At 43.5% G+C, this 26,075-nt stretch overlaps 1 protein-coding gene across 2 annotated transcripts; it reads right to left on the bottom strand.

The window, feature by feature from the left end:
- Positions 1 to 5,385: 5,385 nt before the first annotated feature.
- On the bottom strand, positions 5,386 to 25,294 carry LOC112221111 (BEN domain-containing protein 4). Of its 2 annotated transcripts, XM_024383227.2 has the most exons (5): positions 24,080 to 25,285; positions 17,769 to 18,365; positions 16,705 to 16,796; positions 10,431 to 10,671; positions 5,386 to 7,553 (listed from the first exon to the last, which is right to left on the bottom strand). In XM_024383227.2, exons 1-5 carry the CDS (start codon positions 24,591 to 24,593, stop codon positions 7,321 to 7,323), a joined length of 1,677 nt encoding a protein of 558 aa, XP_024238995.1. In that variant the 5' UTR covers positions 24,594 to 25,285; the 3' UTR covers positions 5,386 to 7,320. The 2 variants fall into 2 exon arrangements, 1 of the variants encoding a protein (XP_024238995.1); XR_002948976.2 differs by lacking the exon at positions 5,386 to 7,553 and having other exon boundaries at positions 10,591 to 10,671; positions 16,074 to 16,796; positions 24,080 to 25,294.
- Between the last annotated feature and the right edge of the window lie 781 nt (positions 25,295 to 26,075).

A 26,075-nucleotide genomic window follows, 5' to 3' on the forward strand; every position in this document is an offset into this window, starting at 1 on the left:
AGGACAGGTTAACTTTTTACAGAAACTTTTTTTTAGCAATTTAACTTCACTTACATTTTGAGAAATGCCCTCCACCGGCAATAGACTTCCTGATGCTCATTCTGCAGTTGCAGGTGCACCGATAAAACATTAACTCTCCAAAAACATCTTTTTAGAAACAGTAATGCAGGTCTTTAGATGGTTGTACACATGAAATTGTGCCATTCCAAACGTCATCCGCAACGTTATATTCCATTTGATTGGGCTCCAGCGATACTTTTCTGTGTGTGCATGCACAGGCTACACATGCAGGATATGGGCAGGGGGATTTTAGCATGTAAATCTTGGTGGGGCAAACCCTCCCCAAAAATGTTAGATGCATGCCAGCAAAGCCACAACACTAAACAATACATTAATTGTACTATAACGGTGAAAAGTGGTGCCCAGAAACTGTTAGGGCCTACATAAAGCTGCCCCAACAGCAGAGCCTTCTTTTCAGCACCATGGAGTGAATCCTTACCACCGCTACACTTCGCTATCAGTGAAGCCTTGTGTCACGGCTTTCTTCCTGGGAAGGAGAGGCGGACCAAAACGCAGCATGGTTAGAGTTCATGTTATTTTAATGAGGTAACTCAACATGAACAGAATACAAAACAATAAAAGTGAAAACCGAAACAGTCCTAACTGGTGCACAAAACACAAAGACAGGAAACAATCACCCACAAACCCAAACACAAAACAAGCTACCTAAATATGGTTCCCAATCAGAGACAATGACTAACACCTGCCTCTGATTGAGAACCATATCAGGCCAAACACAGAAACAAACTAGACACACAACATAGAATGCCCACACAGCTCACGTCCTGACCAACACTAAAACAAGGAAAACACACAAGAACTATGGTCAGAACGTGACACCTTGTCTAAGAGCGAAACAGTTAATTCAGCCTCATTTACTGCCTTTTTCGAAAACATAGCTGATATGGCTGACTTGCTAAAACAAATGGTTTCTACTGACAATTGAGCTGTACAGTTGTGGCCAAAAGTTGAGAATAACACAAATAGGAATTTTCACAAAGTTTGCTGCTTCAGTGTCTATAGATATTTTTGTCAGATGTTACTATGGAATACTGAAGTATAATTACAAGCATTTCATTAGTGTCAAAGGCTTTTTATTGACAATTACATGAAGTTGATGCAAAGAGTCAATATTTGCAGTGTTGACCCTTCTTTTTCAAGACCTCTGCAATCCACTCTGGCATGCTGTCAACTAACTTCTGGGCCACATCCTGACTGATGGCAGCCCATTCTTGTATAATCAATGCTTGGAGTCTGTCAAAATTTGTGGTTTTTTGTTTGTCCACCTGCCTCTTGAGGATTGACCACATGTTCTCAATGGGATTAAGGTCTGGGGAGTTTCCTGGCCATGGACCCAAAATATCAATGTTTTGTTCCCCGAGCCACTTAGTTATCACTTTTGCCTTATGGCAAGGTGCTCCGTCATGCTGGAAAAGGCATTGTTCGTCACCAAACTGTTCCTGGATGGTTGGGAGAAGTTGCTCTCGGAGGATGTGTTGGTACCATTCTTTATTCATGGCTATGCTCTTAGGCAAAATTGTGAGTGAGCCTACTCCCTTGGCGGAGAAGCAACCCCACACATGAATGGTCTCAGGATGCTTTACTGTTGGCATGACACAGGACTGATGGTAGCGCTCACCTTGTCTTCTCCGGACAAGCCTTTTTCCGGATGCCCCAAACAATCGGAAAGGGGGTATATCAGAGAAAATGACTTTACCCCAGTCCCCAGCAGTCCAATCCCTGTACCTTTTGCAGAATATCAGTCTGTCCCTGATGTTTTTCCTGGAGAGAAGTGGCTTCTTTGCTGCCCTTCTACCACCAACCTACCGAAGCGCAGCTCAGAGTAAATATTTATTGCATTTTCCTTTTCCAAATGGGCGGTAATTTAGAATGCATAAGATACTGTATTTATGATAGCACAGCTTCTTCCCTTTGTTCCTCAGTCTTCCCGCTCTTTCACTCAAATCCAGCCCTTTTCTTTTGTGTAACAAGCTGTCATATCTGTTCCGCCCGCTAGGGACGTTTTCCTTTATGACGTAATTTGTAATCAAGTTATGATTTAATTATGAGAATGTGTAATTCTGTGTGATTAGTTAGGTATTTAGTAAATAAATAATTAAACCCAATTTTGTATTGCTGATTCAACTTGTGAGCCAGGGTTCATGCAGATAACTAAGAATTTACTACTTTCAGATGAGACTGAATTAAGATGACGATTAATATTGACTGCTATTGATGTAAAATATTACTAGGTCTTTAAGAGTTTATTCGGAAGATAACAGCTATATAAATATTATTTTGTGGTGCCCTCACTCTCTAGTTAATTACATTTACATGATTAGCTCAATCAGGTAATATTAATTACAGAGAAAGGATTTTATAGAATAGCATGTCATGTCACTTAATCCGGCATAGCCAAAGACACAACAGTTGCTTCACGTATCATTTTGTGATTTATTGTTTTCTTTGAGTTTTGTACTAAGTGTTGTAAAAATGTAACACATACTTGTGAAAATTGCACCAAAGTGACAAAAAAAACTGCCATTGAATTTATGTAATTCAGCATGGCGACCTTCAGAATGGCGATATTCTCACTTCAATGGGCAAATCTGTCTGCACTGGTTCATGGCAACGAGGTTGCATTAGAAGGACACCATCTGTCGAAAGACAATGGCAAACGGCTTTGTCTGGGTTATGCCAAAGGAACTACAGATGAGTTTGCATGGCTCCCATTCATGTACGGGTTGAAGCAAAATTTAGCGACATAATCTCTGGACAAAGAGTTGACTAGATTAAGAGATGAATCAGGTGTGTTATCTGTGTCAGCAGGCTCAAACCTGAGTGTGTGTGTGTGTTTGGAGAGCAAGTTTAAGGAGTTTCTCAGCAGACAGAAGCACTTGGAAAGCATGAGACCAGCTTGTGAAAACAGTGAGGTGTGTTTAGAGAAAGTTGGTCCATACATCCAGTGCAACTTTTAGAAGAAATTGGCTCACAAGCTGCTCCTTGAGAATATCCTGATGATCAAGAACCAGAGGTTGGAAGCTGAGGTGTAAAGGCTATGCAGACAACTGTCCATCAAACTGGTGGTTTACAGTATTTAGCTGACCTGGCGAATACATGACCCTCTTGAAAATAGCCATAGAAGTACTGGCGCAAGTAGGCCTGCCGTGTTGTGTAAGAGGGCGTGTGTGATTCAATGGGCAGTAGTAATTACATCTGCCACACTGCGTTGATCTGTAATTGTAGGTCAGTAAAACCAGTTAATTTATCTCATTGAGCAAACCCCCCCAAAATGACATAATTTAGAATAACAGAATTTATGTGAGGTGATTGTATACATAAATCATGTATGATCAAGTCAAATAGGATGGAATGTTTATTTCATCATAAATAAAAACACAAGCATCATATTGTTGTAAAAATCTACTTGGGAGTTTCACAGTGTTGACACAGTCACTTGGAGAATAAAGGATTATTTGTCAGAATGTGCAGTAATCACAGGGAAATATTTACATTCAAAACAGTACGCGTCACGACAACAGAACCTCACTAACAAGGTCTCTGTGGCACTTTTCTACTTTGCTGAGGCATTTAAGAGAGAATACATATTTAAAGACTACCTTTACACACTTTTCAAAAGGGCTATTGTTATTAACAATTATGTTATTATTATAGTTATTCACCACACACACACTGCATGTCTTTGTTTTTCAATGTAACTTTACCAAGTTGTAGTCAACAGTAAAATGTTATACATTCAAATTTATAAAACGAGTGCAGTACACTATCGAAGGACAAGAATGTCCCAAATTAAATAAGTATATTGAAAAACACAGCAGACTTCTCTCTCCCTATTGGTACAATGATTCACAATGAATCACTGCTTTGGTTGAAGCCACATTGATAGATATTTAGTATAGTTAAGGACTGTGAGAGAAAATGTTTGGTATTGATGAACATCTTCTTCACTTATTGACATTCTCTATTATAATCAACTCCAGAAATGACTGAAAGACCAGGAAGTAACATAATGATGAATTCTGCAACAGTTAGTATAATGGCAGGTGTTTCGGAAGGTGAAAGGCTCAAATCTCTTCATTAGATGTGTACTAGAGAGCTCTTCTCAATGGTCGCTTCTGTGACAGTTTGGGCAGCGCATTGAGGGATACCGACATTTTTAAGTAGACAATTTCTTCTTCTTGTACTTCAAGTTTGAGTGTAGGTAGTTTGAAAATAAACTGAAAAGGTGCATACCAACACCTACTGTGCTGAAGTGTGTAAAGAACAGGTATAAAGTCAAGGTTGGTGATTTACTGCCACCTGCAGTTACGGAATGTTTGCTCTGGAGTATAATTCATTGGTTGACTGCCCCTGCTGTCCTGGATGGAATTCTATGATCCTTCCTTAACTCATAGCAAGTCCTACCCAGTTGATACCAAAATGGGGAAAGCCCTATGAGGAGCTGCCCATGCTGTCACAGAAGTGGCCATCGAGAGGAGCTCTCTACTACACATCTATGGTATATAATAATAATACAAATAATAAACTTGGTGGGTGCTTACATTTGTCCTATTTCACACAAGTGTGTATTAATTGGGAATGTGTTTTTTGCATATCCCACTCTCCCTGAGACACCTGTGGAGAGTGGAGTCACGGGTCAGGGTCTGCCATTATCAACGGTGATCATGGAGCAATTTGGGGTAAGTGCCTTACTCAAGGGCACATCAACAGATTTCTCACCTTGAGGATTCGACCTAGTAACCCTTCGGTTACTGGCCAAACGCTCTAACCGATAGACTACCTGCCGCCCTTATCTTGTGATTTTAGTAGTCTAGAAGCAGTCTGACACTAGCTAGCATTATGGGTACTGTAGTTCTTGGAGTATAATTATAATATTATAGTCATTTAGCAAACACAGTTAACACATATACAGTACACTATTCAGTATTATGTGGCCCATGTGGCAAACCCATAACTCAGTGATGCAAGCACCATGTTCTGAACAACTAAGTCATCAGAACTATAGATATACACATGGGTGTTAAAGTTTATCTTAAAGGTCCAATGCAGCCATTTTTATCTCAACATCAAATCATTTCAGGGTAACAATTAAGTATCTTACTGTGATTGTTTTCAATTAAAATGGTAAAAATTAAACAGAAATAGCTTCTTAGCAAAGAGACTGTCTGTGAGTGGTCTGAGTAGGGAGGGGAAAACAGAAAACGATCTGTTATTGGCAGAGAGATTTGGAACTCTCTTTCTTATTGGTCTAACTAATTTACCACCTGGTGATGTCAACAGGCAGGCCAAAACTCCATCCCACCAAAACAGGCTGACATTTCTGGCAATCGTTTCAAACAGCTCTTACACGAAAAGGGCATTATTAGGATTTTCACAGTATTATTCCAACCTCCTAGTGCGGAAATATATATCAGACACAGGACATCTAGTTTTGACTGCACTGGACCTTGAAAGGCATTTCAAATATAGTGTTTCTTGCTGTGTGTGTGTGTGTGTGTGTGTGTGTGTGTGTGGGGGGGGGGGTTATCATCCCAAAGTTTCAAACTAGTCTGGGCTTTTGTGGTTTTCTCTACCACCAATATCTTGAATATTTACCATCAATGAATTGAAATGTATCCCGATTAAATACAATCAATGGCAATCCATCAATCAATAGTCATCGTACAGTTGCACAAATCCTGCATGTCTACCTTAATTATCTTTGGTTAGCATAAGTTGCCTGGCTGATACCAAAGATCCAGGCCTCTGAGTCTGGGGAGGGAGGCTGTTTGATGTTGTCAGCACGATGTGTCAATAATGCAATGGGCTGTGCTTTTTCTGGTTGGTTCTCATCTGTCTTTCGTACCCAAACACCCACAGGCACAGCCACACACATCTGCTGGGCGCCGCCCCGTTCCAATACAATTGATGGCTTTTCAAACCCCCAGGAAAAAGTTTCAGAGAAACCAACCAATGTAGCTGCTCTCTGAGACAACCGGAATATGACTGTCTTTAGACCAGTGGGGCACAGTGTGTCGTGTACCACGTGGGTTTGGGCGTCAGCCAGAACATAATACAACAGGGAGTTTTGTCTAAAGTAGCCAACATAATTTATCTGTACAAGGAAGGATAATGTCTCATTTTCTCTTCTCATTACAGATATCATAACGACCATCTCAATCAGTACATCATAGTACAGTACATTCCAGTAAATTCTTGGCAATGTTATATAGCAAAAGGAAACTGTTATAATCCTCATTGAAAAACTACACACTAGATTTGTCTTAATTGTCATTTGGAAATGACCCAGCTACAGTCAGACCTACTGATTGCTGTAGCTCCCTTAGTTTGCGAAATTCTGTATTACTGTATGTAACCCTTTTCTAAAATTTTCCACAAAGCAATGGCAGAAGGAAGACTGAGGGAAAACTAGCGTTGTAGTTTTACAAACAGTTGAATGCTTTCATGTAACTTAATAAATGCATATTACAACATTGGAACATTTGAGCAGAACCCCCCCCCCCCAATAAAATAAGCCCCAAAAACAGCTGTTTTAGAATGTTCAATGGGGAGACTATTTCCTCTTGAATGTTGTTTGAATGTTATTTTCCTGCCCTGCTCTGTAGCATTACGGAAGAAGAGCAGGTTAGTACCAGTTGGTTCGGCCTACAGTTCTAACATCCTCATCCTCATTGTCTTACGTCAGATAGCGTTAGTTTCGTCTGAACCAGTGTTATGATACTGATGACTTGTCACCACAGATGGTCTGTTTAGGATTCTACTGTTGTGGCTTGATGGAGTAGGCCTACATCGCCATCTAGTGGGCGTGTCGGGGACTACAGTTGTTTACAACTAGCATTGTAGCTAAGACTAACTCTAACCCTTTTCCTAACCTGCCACACTAATTATCCTAACCTGCCACACTAATTATCCTAACCTGCTATGTAAACAAACCATCTGTGGTGACAAATCAGCAGCATCACCACCTCGGTTGAGGGACTAACATCGCGTAGGAGTGTCTCCACATGTTAGAAGACAGTAGTCAGGATTAAATCCAAGTCGCGTTGTAGAGCAACGCCCTAAACAGTCAACAATGTGCCCTTTAAAGGTAATTTATGCTTGAGACAACATTTGCAGCGTTCACCATGAATGCAATCTCTGTGAAATTGCCTTTAAAAAGGCGCACTGTCGGCTGTCTAGTGTGCTTCTCAATAACGCACCTTGGATTGAATCCTGACCAAGGCTTCATTCCTTCTCCTTTCAATCCCCCAGGCCATTGTGAGAGCCCTTCAGGTACACTTCATCCTGTGACAGGGGCCCGTCGTAAGCCTCCATGTAAAGACTGCTAGTGCTACTGCCACTGCTGCCCAGGAAGGTGCCCACGGCCCGACCCTGGCGCGCATGGCCCACCGCGTCGCTGAACACCTTGTTGATCTGCTCCTCAGAAGGCATCCACCAGTCTGGGTTAGAGGCACAGTGCATTCGGATAAACTCTGAGGAGTACAAGTAAATATTTGTTATGATTAGAAAAACAAACTGCACAAAATTTGATGTTGCCAACATCTGTTCACCAATCTCTTTAGTAGCATACATGTTGCTGTAGTACCCATCTCTTTAGTAGCATAAATGTTGCTGTAGTACCCATCTCTTTAATAGCATACATGTTGCTGTAGTACCCATCTCTTTAGTAGCATACATGTTGCTGTAGTACCCATCTCTTTAGTAGCATACATGTTGCTATAGTACCCATCTCTTTAGTAGCATACGTTTTGCTGTAGTACCCATCTCTTTAGTAGCATACATGTTGCTGTCGTACCCATCTCTTTAGTAGCATACATGTTGCTGTAGTACCCATCTCTTTAGTAGCATACATGTTGCTGTAGTACCCATCTCTTTAGTAGCATACATGTTGCTGTAGTACCCATCTCTTTAGTAGCATACGTTTTGCTGTAGTACCCATCTCTTTAGTAGCATACGTTTTGCTGTAGTACCCATCTCTTTAGTAGCATATGTTTTGCTGTAGTACCCATCTCTTTAGTAGCATACGTGTTGCTGTAGTACCCATCTCTTTAGTAGCATACATGTTGCTGTAGTACCCATCTCTTTAATAGCATACATGTTGCTGTAGTACCCATCTCTTTAGTAGCATACATGTTGCTGTAGTACCCATCTCTTTAGTAGCATACATGTTGCTGTAGTACCCATCTCTTTAGTAGCATACATGTTTTGCTGTAGTACCCATCTCTTTAGTAGCATACATGTTGCTGTAGTACCCATCTCTTTAGTAGCATACATGTTGCTGTAGTACCCATCTCTTTAGTAGCATACATGTTGCTGTAGTACCCATCTCTTTAGTAGCATACATGTTGCTGTAGTACCCATCTCTTTAGTAGCATACATTTTGCTGTAGTACCCATCTCTTTAGTAGCATACATGTTGCTGTAGTACCCATCTCTTTAGTAGCATACATGTTGCTGTAGTACCCATCTCTTTAATAGCATACATGTTGCTGTAGTACCCATCTCTTTAATAGCATACATGTTGCTATAGTACCCATCTCTTTAATAGCATACATGTTGCTGTAGTACCCATCTCTTTAATAGCATACATGTTGCTATAGTACCCATCTCTTTAGTAGCATACATGTTGCTGTAGTACCCATCTCTTTAATAGCATACATGTTGCTGTAATACCCATCTCTTTAATAGCATACATGTTGCTATAGTACCCATCTCTTTAATAGCATACATGTTGCTGGAGTACCCATCTCATTAGTAGCATATGTTTTGCTGTAGTACCCATCTCTTTAATAGCATACATGTTGCTGTAGTACCCATCTCTTTAGTAGCATACATGTTGCTGTAGTACCCATCTCTTTAGTAGCATACATGTTGCTGTAGTACCCATCTCATTAGTAGCATATGTTTTGCTGTAGTACCCATCTCTTTAGTAGCATACATGTTGCTGTAGTACCCATCTCTTCAGTAGCATACGTTTTGCTGTAGTACCCATCTCTTTAGTAGCATACATGTTGCTGTAGTACCCATCTCTTTAGTAGCATACATGTTGCTGTAGTACCCATCTCTTTAGTAGCATACATGTTGCTGTAGTACCCATCTCTTTAATAGCATACATGTTGCTGTAGTACCCATCTCTTTAGTAGCATACATGTTGCTGTAGTACCCATCTCATTAGTAGCATATGTTTTGCTGTAGTACCCATCTCTTTAGTAGCATACATGTTGCTGTAGTACCCATCTCTTCAGTAGCATACGTTTTGCTGTAGTACCCATCTCTTTAGTAGCATACATGTTTTGCTGTAGTACCCATCTCTTTAGTAGCATACATGTTGCTGTAGTACCCATCTCTTTAGTAGCATACATGTTGCTGTAGTACCCATCTCTTTAGTAGCATACATGTTGCTGTAGTACCCATCTCTTTAGTAGCATACATGTTGCTGTAGTACCCATCTCTTTAATAGCATACATGTTGCTGTCGTACCCATCTCTTTAGTAGCATACATGTTGCTGTAGTACCCATCTCTTTAATAGCATACATGTTGCTGTAGTACCCATCTCTTTAATAGCATACATGTTGCTGTAGTACCCATCTCTTTAGTAGCATACATGTTGCTGTAGTACCCGTGTCTTTAGTAGCATACATGTTGCTATAGTACCCATCTCTTTAATAGCATACATGTTGATGTAGTACCCGTGTCTTAAGTAGCATACATGTTGCTGTAGTACCCATCTCTTTAGTAGCATACATGTTGCTGTAGTACCCATCTCTTTAATAGCATACATGTTGCTATAGTACCCATCTCTTTAGTAGCATACATGTTGCTGTAGTACCCATCTCTTTAGTAGCATACATGTTGCTGTAGTACCCATCTCTTTAATAGCATACATGTTGCTGTCGTACCCATTTCTTTAGTAGCATACATGTTGCTGTAGTACCCATCTCTTTAATAGCATACATGTTGCTGTCGTACCCATCTCTTTAGTAGCATACATGTTGCTGTAGTACCCATCTCTTTAATAGCATACATGTTGCTGTAGTACCCATCTCTTTAATAGCATACATGTTGCTGTAGTACCCATCTCTTTAGTAGCATACATGTTGCTGTAGTACCCATCTCTTTAATAGCATACATGTTGCTGTAGTACCCATCTCTTTAGTAGCATACATGTTGCTGTCGTACCCATCTCTTTAGTAGCATACGTTTTGCTGTAGTACCCATCTCTTTAGTAGCATACGTTTTGCTGTAGTACCCATCTCTTTAGTAGCATACGTTTTGCTGTAGTACCCATCTCTTTAGTAGCATACATGTTGCTGTAGTACCCATCTCTTTAGTAGAGATGCCGCCAGTACCTCTGAGGCAGGTGACTTTGACGGGGTTGAGGGGCCGTCTCTCCGGCCCAGGCTCTCCTGAGTGAACTGAGCGTTTCCTCTTGCCCAGGCCGCACGAGTACTTGAGCTCATCCGTAGTGAAGACGAAGCGGATCAGGTAGCGCAGCAGCCGCCGGCCATCTTTCTTGGATGAGTTGACTGCCTCGTCCCACTGCTTGTTGGTGATGAAGAGGGGGTAGTTCCCCAGGAGCTGTTTACTGCCCTGAGGAGGGGTATGAAGAAGTGAAGAGGGTGAGAATGACAGGAGGTAGGTGAGGGAAGGACAGCTCATAATAATGGCTGGAATGGAATGGTATAAAACCATGTTTTTGATGTGTTTGATACCATTCCATTTATTCAGTTTCAGCCATTACTATTAACCTGTCCCCCCCATTTAAATTGCCACAAACCACAACTGGTGAGAATGGAACGGCTTAGTTATGAGCTCTGAGTACCCTGCCATAGAGCCACCAGGGTTGGGGCCAATTCCATTTCAGTTCCGCCAATTCAGAAAGTCAACTGAAATTCCTTTTCCATTTTTTTCCTCATCGAAAAGCAATGAAACGAAAAAGGACAATTGGAATTGGATTACAGTTGATTGACTGAATTGAAATGGAATTGACCCCAACCCTGAGGGGCACTAGCAGGGTATTGAAAAGTGCATTCAAGCTTTCAAAGCATTCAGAAGAAGTGCAGTCATTCATGTGTTATAACAAGGTTGTTAACGTCATGCTCAATATGTGATGGAGAACTATGATATGTTTTAGTTAGTCTAGTTTCTCAAATAAATCTAAAGCATTAATAATTGTGCTATACACCTGATACCAACAATAACCAGTTCCTATCGTTGTAAACCCATTGCCCCATAGAACAAGAAGTTATTGCCAGATGTAACGGCAATGTTGAGGAAAAGGAGGTGGTGGTGTCCATGAACCTTTTCTTCATTTAACAGAACCTATTTTTATCTTGTTATGCAACACTGTTGCAAGATGATATTTTCACATCCTTAATAGAGAAGCTGATTTGAATGGCAGTTTCACATCTTGTGCCACTAGTTTCGGTTTTATCTATAAAGCTGCTGTGCAACTGAGTTGAACATCACTTAAAGGGAGTCAGTGACAACATCCCCCAAAAATCTATATATCCACTCCCCTATTTAACTGGGCTTTTAAGTGATTGTTTACTCCAAAATCAAAGTGTGTTAGACTGTCAGAGAGGAGTCCATGCCCAATGCCATTTGATGTGTCGGTCTAGCTATATGCTCGATTAAAACATGAATGGGAAAGATAGGCCCCAGTTAATTTCACATTTTAAATGGATCTATATTACAGATTGTGAAACTTTCTAATAGTGGACTACTTTTGAGGTCTCAAAATGTCTAACAAACTAGGATGGGGGTGGGGACGACAACGCTTCTCATGCCGAGAAAGCCACCAAGGTGAGTAGGTGATATTTAAGACCCATTAGAGTAAGGCCCATTAGAAAGACACAAACTAAGTGAGGGGTCATTCCGTTACATACAGTAAGAAAACACATCTGGAAAACACAAACCTCATATAATGTTTTCTGTTCTTCTTCCTGTAGAGATAGAGCGCTCTTTAGATCTAAAAGTTCACCCTGGTGTCTTATTTTGCATCTCTCATGTAACATCTATAATATACACATTGGCCGTGTCCGAATACCCGTACTAAGCTTCTAAATAGTAGACATTTTGAGTATGCAAAAATAGAAAGTTTTATGGTATGTGAAATTTCAGAAATGTAGTATGCTATATAAAGGATGTCATACTGTACTCACTTCGGCTTTTCTGAAATGAGTATGGCTGGGGTCCTCCCTGGGTCAGCCCTAGCCCTCTCCACCCATCTCCCTGGGGCAGGGAGCTGGCTGGATGGAGTTGCGTCCCCTGGCGGCCTTGGCAGGGTTTGCTCTGACTCCCCTCCCTGGGGGTCGCCCCCAGCCCTACCTGGCCCTCTGGAGCTATCTCTCATTCAATTCAATGAAGCCCAGGTAAATGGTTGGAGTGACTAGGACTCTCTTGGAATTCATGATTCACCTGAGAGGGCCCCTGTCGGCCGGCTTCTAAATGGTTCCTCGCTCCCCACGTGGATTGGCCTCCATCGGTGGAGGCACTTTCGGAGACGGTTCACCTTTGGTGACTCTAGATAACCTTGAGCCGATCGCGCGCCCTTTGTGGCGGTGACGCTCCAATAGCGTATCTTAAAGTTGCTGCAGTTAAAAAGCCTATAGTTGGATCTCGGGACCGCCTGTCCCAGCCCCTGCCTCTTGTTGCTCCCTTGATGTGCCTAATTGAATGTCCTGTGTGGTCCAAAGCGTTGACTTTGAAAACATTTGTGTTCAAAGTAGGCCCGGTCACTTGAATACCTCAGCTAGGATTAATGGAATAGGACTTTGGTTCTATTTTGTGGGTTTTTCTTCTGAACTGGGGCCATGATTAAGAGGGGGACGGGGGGCATTCGTATTGTGCCGCTAGAGGTGAAATTCTTGGACCGGTGCAAGACGGACAAAAGTGAAAGCTTTTGAGAAGAATGTTTTCATTAATCAAGAACAAAAGTTAGCGGTCCGAAGATACCTTTGTATTTCTGACCCCCCAAAAATTGAATGTCACTCCAGGGGCTCATCAAACAGAGTAAAAAACAATGTACACTCCTAGCCATGGTATTTGTGGACTTTGTGAAGGCTTTCGACTCGGCATTGCATGAGCACCTTCTGGGTGTTCTTGAGTAAAGGGGCCTTGACCGGCACATCATGGAGTTGATCGGGAGCATCTATGAGAACAGCGTAACAAGGGTCATTCTCGATGGAGTGAAATCCTTGATGATTGACATGTTGGTCCGGGTTAAGCAATACGATCCAAGGTCGCAGGTGCTGTTCAGTTCAGACACTCGAATGCCAGGGCTCTGGGGTCGGGCCAGAAGTCCGCCAGACTACCACTTTAGTTTTTGCCGATGACTTGGTACTGTTGAACAGCTCGGTGAAAGGTATGGGAAAAAAACATGGCAATTCTGGAACAATATTGCCAACTGATGGAGTTGAGAGTTCAACCCAGAAACTGCCACAGTTTCTTAATTGAGAAAGGTGGTAATGACAAGGGCAAGTTCTCATTCAAGGTTAATGACTATTTATCCTGGAAACTGAATGGAGAGGACTTGCACTTAATTGGGCCTGAGGAATTCTAAAAATATCTTGGAATGCAAGTGAACCCGTAGGCAGGCATAGTTAAACCGACAATGATCGGGCTACTTCGTGACTGGATATGCAAGATCGGATGGGCGGTGCTAAAACCTTCTCAGAAGGTCTTTCACTGTCCCGAGGCTAATCTACAGAGCTGACCACAGCAACCTAAAGGGTGTCGACCTGACCAAAATAGATGGAATGATAAGAACCGCTGTGAAAGAATGGCTCCCCCACCCACGAGCACATGTAACGGGTTGCTCTATGTGAAACACCGATACGGTGGTCTAGGTATCGTGAAGCTGGCCCCCCAGATTACATCGATCCAGGCCAGAAGGATCCACCGGCAGATGAGGGAATATGGCTGCAAGTCGGTGAGAGCGACACAAAGATGCCCTCCCTCGACAACAACACAACTGGCTTAGTGACGCTGCATTTCCCAATACCGTGTGATTGGAGGCAGGGAGAAATGTGAAAATGGATATGCCTGTCAACTCAAGGTGTGGGGACGCAGGCCTTTGGCCGTGATAAGATCAGCAAAACTAGGCTTACCTCCTCAGTGGGATTCGGCCAGTATAACAATGGACTGAAGTTGAGGGCAAATGTCTATCCTACTCGGGAGATGTTTAAAAGGGGAAGGCCAGAAAAGGATTCCTCTTGGAGGCACTTTCCAGCCCTGTATGAATCTTGCTGACATATACTGGGTCGATGCCAGTTGATCCAAGGAGCATAAATAGGCACAACAGGGTGTGTGACCTATCAGTAACGGAAGCCGAAAGCAACGGATGGAACGTTATCAAGGAGATACATATCTCCACGCTGGATGGGAGACTAAGGAAACCAGACTTGATATTCGTGAAAAATGGTGCCGCTTTGGTGGTTGACGTTACAGTGCGATACGAAGACGACGTTGACACCGTCGAGGTGGCTAGATCGGAAAAGATTGCATACTACATCACTGTTGCTGCATCAATCATTAACAAGCTGCTGGGAGTCGATAGGGTCACCCTGTTTGGCTTTTTGAGAGGGGCCCTGAGCAAGTAGCCTACTCCTAACGATTAAGTATTGCAAGCCATGGGACTATCTTGGTCTTGAAGGGCGGACTTCGCAAAGCTGAAAAAACAAAGAGTCCTGCTCTACTCCATAGATCTGCTGAGAGATGTCAATCGTGTAGATCGGCTCGGCGAAGAGGCACAGAGTGATGAAGGTGTTTAAACCACATCAGGCAAGTGGGTCTGATATTCCTCCCTACTCCATAGAAGGAAAACCCTAACCGTGGTCGGGAGTCCACTTATGTGTCCGTCAGAGCATGGTGGAATACAAGGGTTGGCTGGGACAAGATCCGATAAGAAGGGTAACTTACCCGGGCTATGTGTCCATTAGTGATTAACATGGGTAACTGGGATCCCCAGACTGTTTCAACAAAGTTGGTCCCCGTTAAGATATAGTACCTTGATGCTTAAACTATTTCCACTCTTTATCTCCCCCGTTATTCATGATCGATCTGTATAATCATCAACTTGATTTAGCCAAATATAGGATATAGTTATTATATTAAATATTCTGTCATTCCTTAAAGGAAGTTATCTAGCAAGCTTAGCAACTTTGTTCATTTGACTTTTGTTGGACTGCCATTACAAAGTTTGTATGATTCGACAACGCTATACGAGGGGTGCACACCGTGTGTCCTAATTTAGATCTGTGTCCAGTTAGCCGACTGCTGAAATGCTCTGAATTAATTGAGGAACATTATGAACGGCTGGTTTTGCTATTCAAAACAATGTTGTTGGCCATCAAAGATAGTTCCTCTATCATTACTGAATATCAGTTTAATTTGCCTTGAAATCAAGGTGACAAGGTGGCGCAGCGACAATCTTATTTGCGGAGAACCCTGGCATAGTGACCATATCTTAGTTTTACACGCTTTAAATGGGCACTTACGATTTTTGCCATATTTCCCGGACTCTCTGGATAAATATGAATTCTTCTCTGTATTGAAACAGGAAAATATGAATCCCTCCATGGAACAGAGTCCTGCAGGTGTAAACAGCTAGGTTGAACTCACCTGGCCCCTGGATCAGCCTAAATGTACTGTATGTCAAAGTGAAGCTATGGGACCGGCCTCGCCCAATAAATATCAAAGGGAAGAGGGGACTCAGAGGACCATGCACACAGAAGGAAGTAAACACTGGATGACACGATAAGTGCCGTCCTCTCGCAACACACATCCACCCATTCTCACACACATACAGTACGGTAAACAAGCATCACAAACACACTCACACTGGCAAAACACACAGTCTTACACTTTCATATATTGGCCGAGGGCGCTACCATCCGATTCCTAGCCAAATAATCCCTCTTGTGTTGCCTTAGGTGTTCTCAAGTGCCGGACAGAAACAAGCAGTGAAAATAATACTGATTACCGCTCACCCCAGCTGAAGCACGCCGGTTAGTAGTGTCAGCCCTTGGCTCTCTCTTCTCCAGGGAAGTAATGCGTAGCACATTGATGACTAGACAGGGCGACTGACAGCCAGTCTGGAAGCCAGAAAAGGATCAGAACTACACTGACATGTGGCTAAACCGAATGACAAGCCTCATTTAGCCAGTGCTCCTCATCTCAAAGTGAAGAAATTCAATGAAGCGGGTAAACGGTGGGCAACTTTGAGCCTCTTTAGGTAGCCAACTAGTTACCAGATACACGGCTGGACCCCCAGCCCACTCCCGAGAGCCCCTGGCCATTGACTCCCTGTCAAAATTAATGAATGGCGGGAAACATTGCAATTGCACATTAGATGACGCATTCTCAGAATGGATGAGCTTAGTATGTTGATATTTGCACGTACTGCATTCGTTTTTTACTGAACAATACGTTCTAAATATAGTATGTAGTACAATTAATACACAGTATGCAGTAAGCAAGACAGATTTCAGACACGGCCAGTATGACTAGTGATAAAACATAAAAAGGTACAGTACAGTACCTGACAGAAACTGGAACAGACCAAGAGTATTTCTTTCTAGAAAGACACAGTCTGTGTTTTGAGACAAACTGATTTCTTGCCTCTGTTAGTTGTTCCTCTGCCATGGGCTGTATAAACTGGTCATGGTGCTGGAGAACAGTCTTGAAGAAGTCCAGCACATTCTGGCAGGGAGCTGGAAGGAAATCAGGGTTATAAAAGCCATCAAAAAGATTTGATTGAAGACACAGAAAGAATGTGATATATAAATCGAGTCCGGGGTGTCTAACTCTATGTCACTCTAGATAAGAGCATCTGCTTAATGACTAAAATGTCAAATACAGCCCCCCCCGAAATTATTGGGACAGTGACACGTTTTGGCTCTGTACTCCAGCACTTTGGATTTTAAATGATACAATGACTATTGACTATTGAGGTTAAAGTGCAGGCTGTCAGCTTTAATTTGATGGCATTTTGATCCATATCAGGTAAACCATTTACAAATTAAAACAGTTTTTGTACATAGTTCCCCCATTTTAGGGAACCAAAGGTATTGGGACAAATTCACTTCACTCAAACTTTTCTCTCCAAAGTTTCTTAATTTATTTATTTTTATTGACCCTTTATTTAACTAGGCAAGTCAGTTAAGAACAAATTCTTATTTACAATGATGGCCTACCCCAGGCAAACCCTAACCCGGACGACACTGGGCCAAATGTGTGCCGCCCTATGGGACTCCCAATCACGACCGGTTGTGATACAGTCTGGAATCGAACCAGGGTCTGTAGTGATGCCTCTAGCACTGAGATAAAGTGCCTTAGACTGCTGCGCCACTTGGGAGCCCAGAAAGGTGCTGGAGTACAGAACCAAAACAACAACAAAAAATTCCAGAGGGCACTGTAAATCTTGAACTTGACATAAAAAGTTAGGTACTACACCACATGGTTACCCCCCTCATTTGGCACTGTGTCATTAATGTGACATGCTATGTCAAGTCACGGGGTAAAGACCCAAATCCACCGAGTTGTCTTGGGCAGCAAAATTAGCACATCGTCTCACTTGAGGCTTTTACGGGTGACAGCCTTCTATAGTATCCACATACCAAGTCACAATCTCACATGAATCTGCCTTTACTGGGTTCTATGATCCTGAAATCCCGGTACTGTACCTGGTATGTTGTCCATCTTGTTGCGCAGCTCTTCATTCTCCTGCTGCAGACACAGCACCTCCTGCTCCAGCTCCACACAGCGAGGGCAGCAGCTCTCCTCCTCCTCCTCTTCCTCCTCCGGCAGGGTGGACGAGGGGTGGCCATACGAATCTGAGGGGGCCGGGGAGTTCCAGCCCCCCAGGTTGTGGCCCGGCGACCCCCCAGACTCGGGCTCAGCTGGTGGGCATCGCTCTCCCTCGAGGCCCGGGCCCGGGTGGGGCTGCTGGTTCCCGGTGAGCAGATAGCTCTGGAGGGACTCAGTGAAAATGCGCAGGAAGGCAGATGTTTGTTGTTGGCTCCAGTGGCTGTGCTGGGCTTCGTCATCAGGGTCGACGGTGGCGCTCTCGTCAAGACGTGGCGTGCCCAGGGTGGGGTAATTACCCCCCTGACCCGCGACTGGCCTTGACTCCGCCCCAGGTCCAGAGAGGCAGCTGTCCTCCTGCTTGATGTGGGAGGAGGGCAGAGGAGCTTGAGGCTCCACAAACCGGCCGTTGTTGTTGAGAAGAGTGAGGACCCGGCTACACTGCTGTGCGAAGGCATCCAAGATGAGGCGGTTTTCTAGAGAAACAGAGAGCGAGTAGATAAAGATAGCCAAGACGTTCACTATGACATGAAGGCCAACCAGCATATTTTGGAGTCAAAGTTTGGGCATCAACACATTTCTACATTTCCACAGTCCTTGATTACTTGGCATTGAATTGATAGCATGGATTTTTTTTAAACACAGAAGAGCGTGGACTAGATTAGTTGTTCATAATACTACAGTAGGATTGCTTCAATCTTATCCCTTTCTCAGTCACCTCTACTTGACTCTCAAATTCTATATAAAGGTGTTGGCATTTCTGCTTCGCTGCTCTGGCTTCCTCCCCTCACCACCCTCACACCCTCTAAAATCAAAATCAAATTTTATTTGTCACATACACATGGTTAGCAGATGTTAATGCGAGTGTAGCGAAATGCTTGTGCTTCTAGTTCCGACAATGCAGTAATAACGAACAAGTAATCTAACTAACAATTCCAAAAAACTACTGTCTTATACACAGTGTAAGGGGATAAAGAATATGTACATAAGGATATATGAATGAGTGATGGTACAGAGCAGCATAGGCAAGATACAGTAGATGATATCGAGTACAGTATATACATATGAGATGAGTATGTAAACCAAGTGGCATAGTTAAAGTGGCTAGTGATACATGTATTACATAAGGATGCAGTCGATGATATAGAGTACAGTATCTACGTATGCATATGAGATGAATAATGTAGGGTAAGTAACATTATATAAGGTAGCATTGTTTAAAGTGGCTAGTGATATATTTACATCATTTCCCATCAATTCCCATTATTAAAGTGGCTGGAGTAGAGTCAGTGTCATTGACGGTGTGTTGGCAGTAGCCACTCAATGTTAGTGGTGGCTGTTTAACAGTCTGATGGCCTTGAGATAGAAGCTGTTTTTCAGTCTCTCGGTCCCAGCTTTGATGCACCTGTACTGACCTCGCCTTCTGGATGACAGCGGGGTGAACAGGCAGTGGCTCGGGTGGTTGATGTCCTTGATGATCTTTATGGCCTTCCTGTAGCATCGGGTGGTGTAGGTGTCCTGGAGGGCAGGTAGTTTGCCCCTGGTGATGCGTTGTGCAGACCTCACTACCCTCTGGAGAGCCTTACGGTTGAGGGCGGTGCAGTTGCCATACCAGGCGGTGATACAGCCCGCCAGGATGCTCTCGATTGTGCATCTGTAGAAGTTTGTGAGTGCTTTTGGTGACAAGCCGAATTTCTTCAGCCTCCTGAGGTTGAAGAGGCGCTGCTGCGCCTTCCTCACGATGCTGTCTGTGTGAGTGGACCAATTCAGTTTGTCTGTGATCTGTATGCCGAGGAACTTAAAACTTGCTACCCTCTCCACTACTGTTCCATCGATGTGGATGGGGGGGTGTTCCCTCTGCTGTTTCCTGAAGTCCACAATCATCTCCTTAGTTTTGTTGACGTTGAGTGTGAGGTTATTTTCCTGACACCACACTCCGAGGGCCCTCACCTCCTCCCTGTAGGCCGTCTCGTCGTTGTTGGTAATCAAGCCTACCACTGTTGTGTCGTCCGCAAACTTGATGATTGAGTTGGAGGCGTGTGTGGCCACGCAGTCGTGGGTGAACAGGGAGTACAGGAGAGGGCTCAGAACGCACCCTTGTGGGGCCCCAGTGTTGAGGATCAGCGGGGAGGAGATGTTGTTGCCTACCCTCACCACCTGGGGGCGGCCCGTCAGGAAGTCCAGTACCCAGTTGCACAGGGCGGGGTCGAGACCCACGGTCTCGAGCTTGATGACGAGCTTGGAGGGTACTATGGTGTTGAATGCCGAGCTGTAGTCGATGAACAGCATTCTCACATAGGTATTCCTCTTGTCCAGATGGGTTAGGGCAGTGTGCAGTGTGGTTGAGATTGCATCGTCTGTGGACCTATTTGGGCGGTAAGCAAATTGGAGTGGGTCTAGGGTGTCAGGTAGGGTGGAGGTGATATGGTCCTTGACTAGTCTCTCAAAGCACTTCATGATGACGGATGTGAGTGCTACGGGGCGGTAGTCGTTTAGCTCAGTTACCTTAGCTTTCTTGGGAACAGGAACAATGGTGGCCCTCTTGAAGCATGTGGGAACAGCAGACTGGTATAGGGATTGATTGAATATGTCCGTAAACACACCGGCCAGCTGGTCTGCGCATGCTCTGAGGGCGCGGCTGGGGATGCCGTCTGGGCCTGCAGCCTTGCGAGGGTTAACACGTTTAAATGTCTTACTCACTTCGGCTGCAGTGAAGGAGAGACCGCATGTTTTCGTTGCAGGCCGTGTCAGTGGCACTGTATTGTCCTCAAAGCGGTAAAAAAGTTATTTAGTCTGCCTGGGAGCAAGACATCCTGGTCCGTGACTGGGCTGGGTTTCTTCCTGTAGTCCGTGATTGACTGTAGACCCTGCCACATGCCTCTTGTGTCTGAGCCGTTGAATTGAGATTCTATTTTGTCTCTGTACTGGCGCTTAGCTTGTTTGATAGCCTTGCGGAGGGAATAGCTGCACTGTTTGTATTCAGTCATGTTACCAGACACCTTGCCCTGATTAAAAGCAGTGGTTCGCGCCTTCAGTTTCACACGAATGCTGCCATCAATCCACGGTTTCTGGTTAGGGAATGTTTTAATTGTTGCTATGGGAACGACATCTTCAACGCACGTTCTAATGAACTCGCACACCGAATCAGCGTATTCGTCAATGTTGTTGTCTGACGCAATCTGGCTCTTCCTCTTTCTCTACAAGAGTCATATTTTACCCAAGTACAGGTTCCCTCCATTCAATGGCACTCTTGTACAAGGAAGCTGGTTGAGTCAGATGTCAATATCTAGGCCTACACTAGTCCTTCCCTTGCCATTGTTGCCTGTGTTTGCTCTTTGAGGGTTATAGGCTTTGGTTACAGTTGAGCACTTTTTGACAAATGCATTTGATTTGACGATATTTGATGCCCCCCCCCCCCTCCTCTTGAGCTTAAATAATCACCCAAGCCAAACAAATGGGTTTATGATGCTACTGAGCGATAATATCATCCATAACAGCTCATAAAAGCAGCTCTCCCTGTGTCCTTCTCCCAGCAGTCTCAGCACATCGGAATGAGATGATCTCGCACATCTCTCCTCTAATGATTACGAATGTGTTGCCTTCACACACAAAGAGACAAGGCAGGTAATTATGAGCGCAGACAGCTACCCACGGCGTCCTCGCTGCAACTGGGCGGGAGGCCCGGCACTCTGGCAGCCGCTGAGACGTGTCTATCGGCCTGGCGCAGATGTGTCGCATTTATTAATATGCGTGCCGTCTTTGTTTACCCGCCGAGATGTATCTGATATCATCCCCCGTGCCTCCGTCCCTCCCACCCGCCCCTCTTCTCTTGCTCCCTGGTAGTGTGCACGGGGAGACAGCCTCATAAAATGTCATTAAATACAACATGCTCCGCAGAGGCAAATTTATGAGCACCATTTATTTTAATCACAACTCTTTGGAAAAGCTTTTAAATGCAATTTGCTTTATTGTGTGTGGATCTCAGGGCTGGCGTCCTTGGGTTCCTCCTTCCGTCTGTGGGATGCAGAATGGGAAAGAAACACCACCTCTGTCTGACTGTCACCTCCAGGGAAATGTGCTCTTATCACTGGAATCATTAAATCACATGAATACTTAGTTGTGTTGGCTAGCTTTTGTCGTACGGTTAACAAAATATATACCCTTTTTGTACTATTGCGCCAAACTGACCCAAACGTTCTTGCTCGATTATTTTCTTTATGCGCTGTTCTTTTCAGCATAATTACAACAGCTTGGTTTAGGTCAACTCGGTTGGCTCAGTGGAGTGAAAAGTTCTGTACTGTATCGAATGCAGATACCTAATAACTGTTTAAAACTGGGCTTTGAATTGGGTTGTTAATTAAGACAAAATTGGAAGCCCCAGTACCATAGGAGCAGGTTAGTTATAACGTAGTGATTGTTCAGGGGAGCCTATAGGCCTACCATAGAGCATGTAATACTGTATGAGGCCTGTACTTTGTCACTGCCCTGGATAATGGCATGAGGCGACATTTACAAGTATTATACCAATTTGGCTTAATGCTACAGCACAGTGCTAACACAGTATAAGCTAGATAGTGCTGTGTCAGCGTAACAACAATCTCAGAATACTGAGCTCAACCTCCCGTGTATTTCTATGCCTACTCTTCCTTTGAGAAACCAGTATGCCCGCTTTTGCTCAAAAGCAGTGCACATCATTACAATGGATATTCACACAGACATAAACACAAACACACTTCAACAACTGCACAACCCTATCACTCATTTGAGCACACACAGACCCTATAGTGGGCCTACTCAGTCATGGCTGCTTATTTTCAGTAGTGCATAATATCTATCACAGGAAATTATAGAGAGATCGGAGATTGATGGAGATATTGGGGGTTCAAATCAAATTTTGTCACACGCAACCAATACAACAGGTGTAGACCTTCCCATGCTTACAACAAGCCCTTAACAACAATGTAGTTTTTTATAAAATAAGAGTTAAGAAAATATTGACTAAATAAACTAAAGTAAAAAAAGTAACACAATAAAATAACAATAACAAGGCTATATATACAGGGGGTACGGGTACAGCGTCAATGTGCGGGGGTACAGGTTAGTCGAGGTAATTGAGGTAATATGTACATGTAGGTGTAACAGTATAACTTTAGACTGTTCCCTCGCCCATACCCGGGCGCGAACCAGGGACCCTCTGCACACATCAACAACAGTCACCCACGGAGCATCGTTACCCATCGCTCCACAAAAGCCGCAGCCCTTGCAGAGCAAGGGGAACCACTACTTCAAGGTCTCAGAGCAAGTGACGTCACCGATTGAAACGCTAGCGCGCACCACCGCTAACTAGCTAGCCGTTTTACATCCGTAACATAGGTAGGGGTATCCATTGATAATAAACAGCGAGTAGCAGCAGTGTAAAGTGGATTCACCTGGTTAGTCTAGGACATGGTAAGAGCAGGTGTTCCTAATGTTTTGTACACTTAGTGTATAGTTACTACTCTCTGCTGGACTGATATGCCATTATGGTTTAATTTGTTGTTCTATGACTATTTTATTAGGCTATCTGTATCATTTTAGCCTACAATACCTCAAATAGGCCTAGGCCCTACTTGTGGTGAATCAATAATTGTCTTTGTGCAAAATATAAAAAACCTTAAACAAAAACTGTTGTTTGACAACAAATTTGTGTCATTTTGGGTCAACCATGCAAATAGCCTACCTAGTAAGGTCTGGATATGGCTAAATACATACAGCATATTTTAAAATGTGTGTTTTATTACACTCATAGAAAAAAAGCTGCCCCCATAGGAGAACCCTTTGAAGAACCATGTTTGTTCCAGGTTAAACACTTTTGGTTCCAGGTAGAACCCTATTGGGCTCCATGTGGAACCCTTTCCCCAGAGAATTCTACATGGAATCCAAAAGAGTTATACCTGGAACCAAAAAGAGTTATACCTGGAACCAAAAACAATCCTATGAGGACAGCCGAATAAGCTTTTTGGGACCCTTTTTTCTGTGTTGGAAAGGATTGTAATACTAACCAGAGAATGTATTTCTAACAGTGGTTGCATTGCATTTACGCGCACAGGCAACAGGCCTAGACATCCTCTAGTCTAGTCCAACACCTAATTCCTAAAATAAAGGCTAAACTTTTCCTAATTTCACTTTCTCAACAAGTTTGAAAAAATACCTGAGCTTATCCCGTAAGTGCAGTCGGGAGATTCGTGGTTGAGCGCGGCTTTTCCAGGCGAATACGTGGGGTCCTGGCGCACCGCGGTGCCGCTGCCGACCCTCTCCTGGAAGCCAAGTGATGCTGCCGCCACACTCCCCACTGTTGCTGAGGTAGATGTCGCGGCTCTACTGCTGGGCCTGTTATCGCATGGGAAACGCTGTTGCTGCTGCAGCTGCGGTGTCGCGAGATACTGGCTGCTGCTGCTGATGGTGAGGGAGGTTTGGTGGAGCTGCTGCCGCTGTTGCTGATACTGTTGTTGATACGGATGATGGTGATTGAGATTATGATTGTAGTGATGACCGCCTCCGTCTCCCAGCAGCGGGATATCGACCATTGTGGGTCTGTCGAACCGCGCCTTCCCCACCAACCGCTTGTTTGGGAAGGTCTTGAGGCTGCTGTATGGACCCCGCTGCTGACTGCACATCTTTGGGGCGCAGAGACCCTCGTCGGCAGGTTGCATTTCCCCCTCCATCACTGCAAGTTTCAACACGCAGTGGTGACTCGAGCTCGCTCTTGTCGCGTCCTTGTCTGGTGACTGGTTATTTTTTTCGTCACCGTCTCGCTGTCTGGCTCAGTTTCCCCCCCAGTAGTGCACTTTAATATTCAGAGGGTGGGCTAATTTACTGACAAGACACAGCTCCAATCCCTAGACGGGGGGCGCCGCGTTAAAAAGTGATTGTGCCAAGCGGGAAATACAGGCGCGATCTGCACACCTCGCTGTCTGTACATTGTGTCTCTAATCGTCTTCATCAGCATACAGTTTTAAAGCAAAATTATATCGATGAAACTATAGCGGCCATTTTGCCTCTGAGGACAAGCTGGGTGAAGAGAGAATATGCTACCCCTTCACTATGACAACGGCCTCAAATAAGTGTGTCTCTAAAAATGACAGCTAAAATTAATAGGATAGCCTAATTGGGTTGTGTTTGGCTTCTGGAATGTTTGAAATAACCTACATGAGACCAAACATGGCATGATTGTGTACCTTTACATGTACACCAACAATTCGATATTAAAGTGATTATAGCAGAAGGCCAAGTATGGCATTAGTCATATAAACCCTTTATTCTGTTTATCTTAATCGCCGTAAAGTCATAATCGAAGTAAGCATACGCCGATTAAAACACCTGGTTTTCTGAGCAATCTTTCGAATTATTAGGACATGTAAACAGTTTAAATCCGCGTTCCATGGGTTTATTTGATCTGCGCATGTGCCTGCACCGGGTAGCGCAAGCCTCCCTATGCGCAAGTGAGGTGAGTTCAGGAAAAACTGTACATTTGCGTCTTATAAGTAGTTTCACATACAATCAGTTGTGGAAAAAGTACCCAACAGTCATACTTGAGTAAAAGTAAAGATAACTTGATAGAGAATGACTCAAGAAAAAGTGAAAGTCACCCAGTAAAATACTACCTGAGTAAAAGTCAAAAGTATTTGTTTTTAAATATACTTAAGTATCAAAAGTAAATGTAATTGCTTAAATATACTGAAGTATCAAAGTAAAAGTATAAGCATTTCAAATTCCTTATATTAGGCAAACCAGACGGCACAATTGTTTTCTTTTTTATTTATTTATTTTTTTCATTTACGGATAGCCAGAAACACTCCAAAACTCAGAAATAATTTACAAACGAAGCAATCGTGTTTCGTGACTCAGCCAGATCAGAAGCAGTAGGAATGAACAGGGATGTTCTCTTCATAAGTGCGTGAATTGGACAATTTTCCTGTCCTGTTAAGCATTCAAAATGTAACGAGTACTTTTGAGTGTCAATGAAAATGTATGGAGTAAAAGGTACATTATTTTCATTAGGAATGTAGTCCATAAAATGTTTCATAATTCACTAATCAACAGCGTTTCTCATAGGCCTACGCACCATTATTATACGACCAAACAAATAAAAGAAGGAAATTATACAAAATAAAAGTGTCATTGTTGTTTTCCTTAGATTTACTTTT

The sequence above is a fragment of the Oncorhynchus tshawytscha genome, linkage group LG21 (genome assembly GCF_018296145.1).
Source record: "Oncorhynchus tshawytscha isolate Ot180627B linkage group LG21, Otsh_v2.0, whole genome shotgun sequence".
NCBI classification, from domain to species: Eukaryota; Metazoa; Chordata; class Actinopteri; order Salmoniformes; family Salmonidae; genus Oncorhynchus; species Oncorhynchus tshawytscha.